Source organism: Mobula birostris, chromosome 3 (genome assembly GCF_030028105.1).
Source record: "Mobula birostris isolate sMobBir1 chromosome 3, sMobBir1.hap1, whole genome shotgun sequence".
Taxonomy (NCBI): domain Eukaryota; kingdom Metazoa; phylum Chordata; class Chondrichthyes; order Myliobatiformes; family Myliobatidae; genus Mobula; species Mobula birostris.
Window position 1 is genome coordinate 180505207 of NC_092372.1, and position 12963 is coordinate 180518169.

The 12963-nt window shown below is 42.5% G+C and overlaps 1 protein-coding gene across 1 annotated transcript in view; it reads right to left on the reverse strand.

The window, feature by feature from the left end:
• Positions 1–12963, reverse strand: part of cubn (cubilin (intrinsic factor-cobalamin receptor)) — a 392255-nt gene that overhangs the window by 308278 nt on the left and 71014 nt on the right. The window contains 3 exon segments of the mRNA XM_072254425.1: positions 449–617; positions 8956–9134; positions 10100–10256. Coding sequence (XP_072110526.1) covers positions 449–617; positions 8956–9134; positions 10100–10256 — 505 coding nt within the window.

The following is a 12963-nucleotide window of genomic DNA, read 5'->3' on the forward strand; positions in this document are numbered from 1 at the left end:
TTTAGGACCTCTCAGGTCATCCTAGGTCCCTTGGCAGTTTTCACTGCCATTTTTCTGTCACCAACTCAGACAATGCCAGATTTTTGAATTCTCAAATTGCAATTATGTGATCTGAATTCATTAACCTCTGTATTAGTTCTCTACTAACTTAACTGGTAAGATATATTATCAACATGAGAAAATATGCTGATGCTGGAAATCCAAGCAGCACACACAAAATGCTTGAGGAATTCAACAAGCCAGGCAGCATCTATGGAAAAAAGTAGAGTCAACGTCTTGGGCCAAAACCCTTCAGTAGGATATATTGTATCTGTGGTTATCAGATGGATTTCTCCGTTCATGTTAAGTCTCAACAAGTCCCCTGATACCAATCCTGCAATTCTGGTGTTTATGAGGAAAATTAGAAAAAAAAAGAACATGGCAAATATGCAAATATATTTAAAAGCACCTTTCTTGGCAGGTTCATACTCAGCTTGAAATCCAGTATTATTAGCCTTTTTAGAATCCATCTTAAACATGATGTACATTGATGTCCGTACTGACTGTATCAGTGGTGGAAGCACACCCCCACAATATTTTCCAATGAGTGGAGAATCTACAGTAGCACCATCTCTGATCTGAAAATGAAAAGATTCCTTTAACTTGAGATAAAGGCTTGATCAACATGAACAAACTAAACAATTTTCTATGGATTCAGGAAATATTAGAACTTAAGAAAAAGAAGCACATGAAGGTATCTTTCGTCCTTGCTTCACTACTTGGTAAAGTCATAGCTTATTGTTTACCTCAGCCCAACTTTTTTGACTTTTGGTTTTGGAGTACCAATGTTTAATAGGCCTATTGATGAAGAAATTTCTTGTTAGTTCTGTCCTGAATGACCAGGCCTTAATATGAAGACTATAATCTTTGGGTCTATATACCACAGCAATATAAGTATAAGCTCCATATCCAACTTGTCAACCCCTTAAAAACTACATATGTTTTAATTAGATCAGCTTTCATTTACTAAATTCAAAAGGATGCGGGTCTGGTCTGTTTTATCTCTCTCCATGTGACAAACTACTGTGACGAGAATACACATAAATTAAGATGTTAGCTGGCCTGGGCTAGCACCAGTGGCATCAGCAGTTGGTCTGCCACCTGTCCTCAGGAGAAGGAGAGATAGGGAACACAATGAAGCAGCATTTGGAGATGTTAATGAAGGAGCCATCAGTCTGGGTATTGTCAAGATCGGCTCCCCCTTTGAACCCTGAACTGTTTGAAGTGTGATGGACAGGTGATACCCCAGCAGGGGGATAAAGAGGGACAGGTTCACTAAGGCAAGACACACACGACACCACGAGGTAACGAGACCCTGGAAGCAGTACCCCCCCCCCGCAAGTCGGCGGGAGTTGTTTGGAAGGCTGGTTGCGGAACCAAGCCATAGACGCACAGGGTGGAAAGGTACGATCAGCGGGAACCCGGTGTGTGTCCACCCTTGCTTGGGTGCCAGGTTCACTGCAGAGGATCGACCGCATCTGGAGGAGGGGTCACAGTCGGTGACCTCAGGTGATATCACAAAGGACTCGCCCGAAAGCTGCTTGTGAGCAATATCGCAGGTCTGTGTGTGGAAGCCGTTTTTGAATATTCATCCGTTTTTGCTCTCTCTCTCCTTCCCCCCACATTGTCCATCGCCACGGCAACGATTACTGCAAACTGAACTAAATTGGACTGAACTTTGCGTCACTTTGAAATTGGTCATTTACCCCTAGACAACGATAGAGCTTGATTGATCCTGTTATCCTAATTCTGTGCACATGTGTGTTTATCATTGCTGAACTGTTGCATTTATTATCCTTTCGATTACTGTGTTGCTTGTTTCTTTAATAAAACTTTCTTAGTTCTAGTAATCCAGACTCCAACTGAGTGATCCATTTCTGCTGGTTTGGCAACCCAGTTACGGGGTACGTAACATAAGTGGGGTTCTCGTCCGGGATTTTGAACGCTAAATTTGGGACGGAGCAAATTGATTGGGTCAAAATTCCCGAAAGAAAGAAAAGACAAACAGCAGAAATGGAGGCTGAGGAATTTATAAAGGCGCCAACCTTGGAGGCATTAGAGGATGCTAGGAAATTAGAATTGGTAGCTGTGGCCAAACGGTTGAATCTTGCTAAGGGGAAGTCGACAATGAGGAGACGGGAGATACACAGAGCTATCGTAGAGCACTATGTATCTAAAGGTGTGTTTCCCCAAGGCGAGCTGGGCGTGGTGTCTATTGAAAAACCTGCTGGAGAGGCGGTACAGGTACAGCTTGAAAAGCTGAGACTCGAGCACGAGTTCCAGGTACGGCAGTTGGAGCAAGAAGAGAAAGAGAGGGACAGACAGTTGGAGAGAGAAGAGTTAGAAAGGCGGGAGAGAGAGAGGGAGAGAGAGAGACAGTGGGAGTGAGAGGAGAAACAGAGGGAAAGGGAATTCGAGCTGGAGAAGTTAAAGATAAGGGCAGAGCAGGGGCTCGTGCCGAACCAAGGTGGAGGGTTCCGGGCAACCCAGGAGGTTAGGCTGGTTCCCCCATTGGATGATACCGATGTGGATCGGTACTTTCTCCATTTCGAAAAAGTGGCTATAAGTCAGGACTGGCCGAGGGATAAGTGGGCTGTTTTGCTTCAGAGTGTACTGAAAGGGAAAGCCCAACAAGCTTACTCAGCTTTGTCCGCGGAAGATGCCCGGAGGTATGAGGTGGTGAAAGAGGCCATCCTCAGGATTTATGAGTTGGTCTCGGAGGCATACCGGCAGAAGTTCCGGAATGCGAAGAAGCAGTGGGACCGCATGTATTTGGAGTTTGCCCCTGAGATGCAGACATATTGTGAGCGTTGGTGCGCCTCGAAGGGGGTAGAGGGGGATTATGACAGACTGCTACAGCTGATCCTGATTGAGCAGTTTAAAGGTTGTGTCCCTGAGGGTAAGAGACCCTACCTAGATGAGAAAGAGGCAGCCACGTTAGCCGCAACTGCTAAATTAGCGGATGAGTATGTGTTGACGCATAAAATGAAGTTTGCCCCGAGTAAAGGCTACCAGAAGGGTAGTCAGGACGGCGGGGAGAGTCCGTCGGAAAAGTCAGAAAGTAAGCCGGGGACTAGTGAGAAGGATAAGGTAGACCGGGAGCAGTCTGGTAGGAAGTCTCCTGGGGTCGTCTGTTATAATTGCGGGAAAGTCGGACACTTTGCGTCCAGGTGCTTTGCCCCAAAGAAGGAGACGGGAAAAGGGAAAACAGCGATTTTGACTGGCTGTATCGAGCTGGTAAACGAACCGCTAGGGAAGGACAGGTCTGCCAAAGTTCAGGAAGGGCGCGAGAAGCTTATCTCGGCCGGATTGGTGTCAGTGAAGGAGGGGTTAAAACCAGTTCCAGTGCGGATCTGGAGAGACACAGGAGCGTGTCAGTCACTAATACTGAAGAGTGTGTTAGAGTTTAGCTCAGAGACCCAGACTGGGGAAGTCAAGGTCAAAGGTATTGGAGAAGGGACAGAGACAGTCCCTTTGCACCAGGTACACTTACAAAGCAACCTGGTCTCTGGACTAGTCACGATCAGGGTGAGGTCCGAATTACCATTGAAAGGCGTGGAAGTCTTGCTCGGTAATGACGTCGCCGGGGGAATCATGTTCGAAGCAGTGAGATTGACAGGTCAGCCTGCCAGCAGTGAGGCCCCGCCCATGGACTCACAGGTTCATCATGGGGCTGCGGTGGTAAATTTAGCTGACACGTTTCTGCCAACCTTGTACGAGAAGGGGGTAGAAAATGAAAAGAAGGAGTGTAGTGAGACAAGAGGTAGTGAGGGAGCTGGGACAGACGTAGCAGTAGCCAGGAAAGAATTTGTACAGACGCAGGAGCGAGACGAGGAGCTGATGGTTTTGGTGGAGGAGGAAGTGCTAAGGAAGAAAGGGAAATCAAGTACAGTACCCACAGATGAGGAATGGGGGGTGGTGCAAAAGAGTTATGGGAATGAGGTTTTTAACCTGGCCCACAAGGTACCCCCCGGTGGACATTTTGCGGTACTGGAGGGAACAGTTGGTGGAATCATGAAAGAGGTTTACCGGCTGCCCAGGGGGAAGGATGTTATTGATTATGACCGACGCGAACTGAGACGGTCACAGGCTTTTGATATGCTAACAAGCCTAATCGGTGTTAGCACGGAAATCAGTGAAGCTAGGGTCCCCCTGATAAGAGAGAAAAACCATTTTGAAAAGATGAGTATGGTATCGAACAGATGGGAGAAGGCTATTGTTTTGGCCAGGTCTGCTGATAAGGTCTCTCCCTTAATCCCCGAACAAAGCGACTCTTTAGGAGAAGTAATTAAACGACTCGCACCCGTGTGTTTGATTGTCCCGAGGCGATGCAAAGAACTGGGACGTTGGGTGGTGTCTGTTACAATAGGTCAGCCTAGTGAGCAACATCTATGTAGAATGAGTAATTCAGTGACTAAAGGGCTGACGAACACAGAGGTGTGTATTGGCAATTTAATACGGCTGTCTGAAGCCAGCTTGATAGTGAACCTTGAAAAAAATGAGTTCGGCCACACGAAGGTCACTTACTTGGGAATTGTGGTGACACAGGGGCAGCTGGCAGCGATGCAAGCTACAGTGCAGGCTATCACTGACCTCCCAACCCCGACAGACAAGAGGGCCCTCAGAAGGCTCTTGGAGATGGAGGGGTACTGTAGGAAGTTTTGCAATAACTCTGCGGTCACTACCCCTCCCCCTCCTACTAAGCCTTTGCGAGAGAAAACTAAGTTGGAATGGGACGACCCTTGTTATTGTGGTACGGGACAAAACCAAATGAGAGGTTACATTGATCGCAATTCATCAGTGTTTTTGGCCACTATGAAGTTTGCTAAGTTGGAGCCTGGTCTAAGGGATTATTAATAACACATATAAAAGGAACAGAAAATGTGATGGCTGACTGTCTGTCAGGTGTTGATAACTTCGAATTCTCTGTATTAGCCAAATAGCTGATAAAGATGTATATTTGTGTGTATCAAATAATGTACTCATGTTTATAATTTTTACCCCGGTAAAAATCCTTACAGGGGGAAGTGTAACGAGAATACACATAAATTAAGATGTTAGCTGGCCTGGGCTAGCACCAGTGGCATCAGCAGTTGGTCTGCCACCTACCCTCAGGAGAAGGAGAGATAAGGAACACAATGAAGCAGCATTTGGAGATGTTAATGAAGGAGCCATCAGTCTGGGTATTGTCAAGATCGGCTCCCCCTTTGAACCCTGAACTGTTTGAAGTGTGATGGACAGGCAATACCCCAGCAGGGGGATAAAGAGGGACAGGTTCGCTAAGGCAAGACACACATGACACCACGAGGTAACGAGACCCTGGAAGCGGTGCCCCCCGCAAGTCGGCGGCAGTCGTTTGGAAGGCTGGTTGCGGAATCAAGCCATAGACGCACAGGGTGGAAAGGTACGATCAGCGGGAACCCGGTGTGTGTCCACCCTTGCTTGGGTGCCAGGTTCACTGCAGAGGATCGACCACATCTGGAGGAGGGGTCACAGTCGGTGACCTCAGGTGACATCACAAAGGACTCGCCCGAAAGCTGCTTGTGAGCAATATCGCAGGTCTGTGTGTGGAAGCCGTTTTTGAATATTCATCCGTTTTTGCTCTCTCTCTCCTTCCCCCCACATTGTCCATCGCCACGGCAACGATTACTGCAAACTGAACTAAATTGGACTGAACTTTGCGTCACTTTGAAATTGGCCATTTACCCCTAGGCAACGATAGAGCTTGATTGATCCTGTTATCCTAATTCCGTGCACGTGCGTTTATCATTGCTGAACTGTTGCATTTATTATCCTTTTGATTACTGTGTTGCTTGTTTCTTTAATAAAACTTTCTTAGTTCTAGTAATCCAGAATCCAACTGAGTGATCCATTTCTGCTGGTTTGGCAACCCAGTTACGGGGTACGTAACACTACCATCTTAGAACTCAACCTTGTAAACATGTACTACACTCTCTCTATCTTAAGTGTATTCATACTAAGGTGGGAAAACCAGATATGTATACAATATTCCAGGTGCAACATCACTAGGACCCTTCATAACTGAATCAAATCATTTCCACAATTATACTCAAATCTTGTAATGAAACCAAACACATTGTTTACCTCCCTAACTGCTTGCTGCACCTGCATTTAAGCTTATAGCAATGTGTTACAGAAATATCTAGGACCCTCTCAACATCAATACCTTTCAAACTCTCACCATTTACACAGTGCTTGGCATTATCTTTTCTTACCAAAGTGAATGATCTCATATTCTTTCATCTCCCATGTTAGACTTTTCACACAGAGTCTAATGGGAGGGAAATGCTATAAGGGGATTGAAGACAAGCTACATCTCAGAGTACTTAAGAAAGTGGCCCGATAAATAATATATGCAGTGTTGTTTATCTTCCAACGTTCTCCAGTCATTGGAACAGTCCAACAGATTGGAGTGCACCTAATGTTACATCACTATTTCAAGTAGGTACAGAAAGAAAACTACTTTTAGATCAGTTGGTCTGACATTAGAAATGGGGAATAAGCTAGAGTCCATTGAAAAATGTTACAGTAAAAGCAGGTTCAAACAAAGTCAACATGATCTTATAAAAGGGAAGTCCTGGTTGACCAATCTACTGGAATTTTTTGAGGATGTAACTAGCAGAAGAGGGAGAACTCGAATCTGATGAAGAGGAATTAGCATGGTCTTGTGCATGCAAAGTCATGTTTGCTTAATCTTTTGGAGCTTTCAGAAGAGGTAGCCAAAAGAGTACAAGACAATAAGACAGTGAATGTCACCGCCCTACGCACAGTACTGTACATAGCAAGCTAGTTTGGAAGGCTAAGTCCTATGAGAAAAAGTAGAACAACAATAGTTAGGTGGATTCAAAATTGGCTCTGAAGATAGGAAGCAGAGGATGGGTATTTAAAGGTTATTTCTTGAAATGGAGGACGGTAATTAGTTTTGACCACAGGGATCAGTGTTGGGACCTTTATATTCATTATTCATATAAATGATTTGGATGCATATATACAGGGCATGAATGTATGAATGACATGAAATTAAGAGAAACTAGATTACAGGGGAATCTTGATTAATTTTAGGAAATAGCTGAGAATAGCAAACAATTTTCAAAACAGATATGTGTGATGTGATGCATTCTGGAAAGCCAAACCAGCATAGCATTGTACTATGAATTGTAGGAAGTGTAATGAAGCAGAAGGACCTATGTGTTTAAGTGCATAGTTTATTGAAAATAGTTTCACAGGTCAACAGGGTGGTGAAAAGTTGTTTAGCGTACAGTACTGGCTTTCATCAGTCGAGGCACTGAGTATAGGAGTTAGGAAGTTATGCTGGAATAGTATGTCATTGGTAAGACAGCATATGAAGTAGTGTCTACAGTTCTGATCACCCTGTTAGAAAAGACATGGCTAAACTGGAAAGACTACAAAAAAGATTGATAAAGATGTGTCTGAACTAGAGGTCCTGAGTTATGGAGAGAGGTTAATCAGGCCATTACTTTATTCCTTGGAATGCAGGAGAATTAGGAAAAATCTTACAGAAGTGTTTAAAATGTTGAGAGGCAGAGATAAGTTGGACTGTAACATTCTTTTCTCCAAGGTAGGTGAGTCTAAAACTATGGGGCATAAGTTGATGTTGAGAGGGGAAATATTTAAAATGTACCTGAGAGCAATGTTTTCATGTAGAGGATGGAGAGTATGTGAAATGAGCTGGCAGAGGAAGTGCTCAAATCAGATGAAATAGTATCATTTAAGAAGTACATGGATAGGTACATGGGCTTGGAGGGATATGGGCACTGAGGAGCACTGGAAGGATAATTATTTCGGTCATCCCTTTGCTGAGTGGACAAAGTGGCCAGCATGGGTTAGTTGGGTCAAGGGACCTTTTGAAGAATATGAACAATGTTGGATTCCTTATTCAATAAAAGATGCTAATGCATAAAAAGAATATTAATATATGAATTGGGTCAGTTGTCTTATAAAGTTTTGACAGACTATCTCTACTGGAGTTTATTAGAGTTAGTGGTGACTTTATTGAAACATATAAGATCCTGAGGTTTTTTACGTGATGATCATGGATTCTCCCTTGTAAGAGAATCTAGAAAGAGAAGTTAATGTTTAAAAGAGTCACCCTTTAAACAGAGATGAACCCTTTTTTTCCTCTCAGAGACACATGCATAATTGGAATTCTTTTTCTCAAAGGGAGGTACAAGTAGGGCTGTAGGGCCATAGAGGACTTTAGAATAGAAATTGGCTTTTTAATCCATCTAGCCCATGGCAAACTATTAATCCTGCCTAGTTCCATTGCCCTCCATATCCCTCCCATTCATCTACTCATCCAAGCTTCTCTTAAATGCTGAAATCAAACCCGCATCCACCACTTCTGTTAGCAGCTTGTTCCACACAGTGATTATATATTTTTAGTGCCATGGTAGATGTACCCAGTCAGCCAGGAGGTAAAATGTTATGGACAGACAGGAATGTGTCATTACATTCAAATTAGCTTAGACTTCATTAAGTAATAGAGCACAGGCTTGAAGGGCTGAATAGTTTAGTTCTGCTCATGATTTGTATGACCTGCTGTGTACTTCCAGCATCTTCTGTTTTTAATTCATATTTCCAGCAACTACAGATATACAGTTGTTTTTGTGCAAAGAAGGAAGGTGTAAACAAAACTCACATAAAATCTTTTATGAAGAAATTATAATAACTGATTCATTAACCTATATTTCACTTCCAAATGTTAATTAATGTCAAGTTCAAAAAGCATAAATTGCAAAATAAAAATTACCTACTCCTGCACTGAGGAGCACTGGAAGGATAATTATTTCGGTTATTAATCATACATTAAATAATAAATTTCAGATTAGCTTTTGCTTCACCCATGGTTTAACAAAAGAATTGTAACTCTCCTACCTCTAAATAGTCATGGCTACAGTTTACAGCTTCCTCAACATCAAAGGAAATGAACTTGAGGGAAACTACTTGTCCTTCAGGTTGGGTGATAATCCATTCACAGCTCCTGTCATGCGGGTACAGTTCAGGATAGTAAGGTGACTGAATCACTCCTTTATTATAAAGAGTGCCACCACATGCTGTAATGAAGCAACAGGAAGAAAATGAAATTTATGAAAAAAGCACAGGATTAATTAAATAAACATTGCAACTAAATACGAGTTTCCAGATTCTTTTTCTTTGATGCCTCAGGAGGTTGTGCACTGTCAACTGATTTTAATAGTTCATTCATAATATACCTGTATCACAATGTTTTTAATCACAACATAAACCATGCGGTGCAGGCTCGAAGGGCCGAATGGCCTACTCCTGCACCTATTTTTCTATTTTCTATGTTATCAGAGGATTCCCATTTTGGACTTTGTGAATATCAAACAAATACCTTGAATGAGTACATTTAGTGATGAATCACTGTACGCATTGAATGAATACTGTCTGTTGTCTTGGGTTTTGTGTTAATGTGAGAGCGTGGAATTGGCAGTTACTATGAATATATAACAGCAACATTGAGTTTGCTCTGCATACAGAAAGCTTGAAGTTACTTCTGAAGATTCTGCCCTTCTCTGCATGCTGTACTCTTTAGTCTTCTCTAAATTAATGAAGTAAAATCACTTAACTTGATCTGCTCTTAAAGTATTCAAAAATTTCTCAGTACATTTGTTATCAAAATATGTGTACTACATACAACCTAGAGATTTGTCTCCTTACAGGTAGCCTCAAAAAAAAGAAACCCAATAGAAACCATTAAAAAGAATATAGTCAAACACCCAATGTGCAAAAAAGAACAAATCATGAATTTCAATGTCACCATAAGAGACTGTTTATTTTGGGAAAATGACAGACATTTAAGGGTGAATTAGCTCACAGTTAGAAGTAGTAATATAATGGGAATCCGGATGTAGGTGTGAACACTACAGAATTTCAGGAACTCGATTTCTGATGAACTCTGGGAGAAAAAAAAAACCTGTTTCCCACCATTTTGTGAAACAGCAAATAATTCTTCAACATTCAAAATTTATAAACAGAAGTAAAGGAGAATCCTTACCAATTTTATATACAGCCACAAAACCTTTTCTCGTGACAGAAACATTTGTTTTAAATTTAAGCCACAATTTATTGCCACTTGTCATAATGGGAGCTGGGGCTTCAGTACCACAGAATTTTCCAATTAGATGATCTGTCTCTGCTTCACCATCATGAACCTAAAATCCAAATAAAATTTAGGAAAAGGAGCAAGAAAATCATTCTGTTTTCTCAAGAGTATAACACTTTACTGATATATCAGACTTTCAAGCAGATTTCAGCTTGTGTACAAAAATGGAATAGTATCCATTGGAATCTCTATGTATGATTGGAAAAGGACAGCAGAATGCCATAGCTGAGCGTACAGATGAACATAATTATTTGAGATGAATTAAATCTGATTTTGTGAAGGCAGCACAAAATTTTATTTATTTGTATTTATTTATTTGGCCTAACAAGCCCACAAAACCCAATTACGTACATTTGACCAACAAACCCACTAACCTGTACAATATGTAGATAAACCTACAAGAGAAGAGGCTGTACTTGATCTGGTATTGGGAAATGAACCTGGTCAGGTGTCAGGTCACTCAGTAGGAGAGCATTTTGGAGATAGTGATCATAATTCTATCTTCTTTACCATAGCATTGGAGAAGGATAGGAACAGACAAGTTCGGGAATCGTTTATATGAACTAAGGGGAACTATGAGGCTATCAGGCAGGAACTTGGAAGCATAAATTGGTAACAAATGTTCTCAGGGAAACGTACCAAAGAAATGTGGTAAATGTTCAGGGGATATTTGCGTGGAGTTCTGAGTTGGTACATTCCAATGAGACATGGAAAGGATGGTAGGGTACAAGATCCATGGTGCACAAAGGCTGTTGTAAATCTAGTCAAGAAGAAAAGAAGAGCTTACGAAAGGTTCAAAAAACTAGGTAATGATATGAATCTACAAGATTATAAGGGTAGCAGGAAGGAGCTTAAGAATGAAATTAGGAGAGCCAGAAGGGGCCATGAGAAGGCTTTGGCGGACAGGATTGTAAGGGGGTTCTCTGTTATGCTAACTGTTAAGGCTGATAAAATGGCTTCTCTGTAAGTGTTATAATAAAATGGCTTCTCTGTAATGCTAACTATGAGGTAATGGGTTTCTGTAGCTTCAATGTTTGGGTTATAACTACAGATAACGGGGAACTAACCAATGGGAGGGACATGTTATTCTATCTTGTGTGTCTGGGAACCGAGCTGTTTCGCGGTTTTTTCGTCGAGGAGAGGAGAAGAGGAAGGACGCACTCGGAGCGCTCCGGTAGACCACCAGGGGTGGACGAAGTTCGGAGGAGATCGATTGGTGGAAAGAAGACCTGGTTCTGTGAGTTCCAACAAATTTATTTGTGTCTCAGGACAGTTAAAACCAAATACAGTGGGGCCTTTTTCTTTTACATTTTGTTTCTCTACCAACCACATAGTCACCATAAGATTTATAAAGTGTAATCACTTAATCGATTATTGTGTACTGTCTGATTTTTGCATTGTGGGTCAGTACTGGGATACATTACACAGCAACCACCCAAACTTGATTACGCAGATTGGCGGGGCCGAAGGCTGCTTCCCCTAGACGAACACGAGCTGAGCGAGCCTGAGGCTTACCAGGATTAAGGAAAACCCCAAGGCATTCTACAAGCATGTGAAGAGCAAGACGATAAGACATGAAAGAATAGGACCTATCAAGTGTGACAATGGAAAAGTGTGTATGGAACCAGAGGAAATAGCGGAGGTACATAATGAATATTTTGCTTCAGTACTCACTACAGAAAAGGATCTTGGCGATTGTAGGGATGACTTGCAGTGGACTGAAAAGCTTGAGAATGTAGATATTAAGAAAGAGGATGTGCTGGAGCTTTTGGAAAGCGTCAAGTTGGATAAGTCACCTGGACCAGACGGGATGTACCCTAGGCTACTGTGGAAAGCGAGGGAAGAGATTGCTGAGCCTCTGGTAATGATCTTTGCATCATTAATGAAGACGGGAGAGGTTCCTGAGGATTGGAGGGTTGCGGATGTTGTTCCCTTATACAAGAAAGGGAGTAGGGATAGCCCAGGAAATTATAGGCCAGTGGGTCTTACTTCAGTGGTTGGTAAGTTGATGGAGAAGATCCTGAGAGACAGGATTTATGAACATTTGGAGAGGCATAATATGATTAGGAATAGTTAGCATGGCTTTGTCAAAGGAATGTCGTGCCTTACGAGCCTGATTGAATTTTTTGAGGATGTGACTAAGCACATTGATGAAGGTAGAGCCATAGATGTAGTGTATACGGATTTTAGCAAAGCATTTGATAAGGTGCCCCATGCAAGGCTTATTGAGAAAGTAAGGAGGCATGGGATCCAAGGGGACATTGCTGTGTGGATCCAGAACTGGCTTGCCCACAGAAGGCAAAGAGTGGTTGTAGATGGGTCATATTCTGCATGGAGGTTGGTGACCAGTGGTGTGCCTCAAGGATCTGTTCTGGGACCCCTACTCTTTGTGATTTTTATAAATGATCTGGATGAGGAAGTGGAGGGAGGGGTTAGTAAATTTGCTGATGACACAACGGTTGGGGCTGTTGTGGATAGTGTGGAGGGTTGTCAGATGCTACAATGGAACATTGATAGGATGCAAAACTGGGTTGAGAAGTGGCAGATGGAGTTCAACCCAGATAAATGTGAGGTGGTTTATTTTGGTAAGTCAAATATGATGGCAGAATATAGTATTAATGGTAAGATTCTTGGCAGTGTGGAGGATCAGAGGGTTCTTGGGTCTGAGTCCAAGGGACACTCAAAGCTGCTACGCAGGTTGACTCCGTGATTAAGAAGACATACGGTGCATTGGCCTTCATCAATCCTGGGACTGA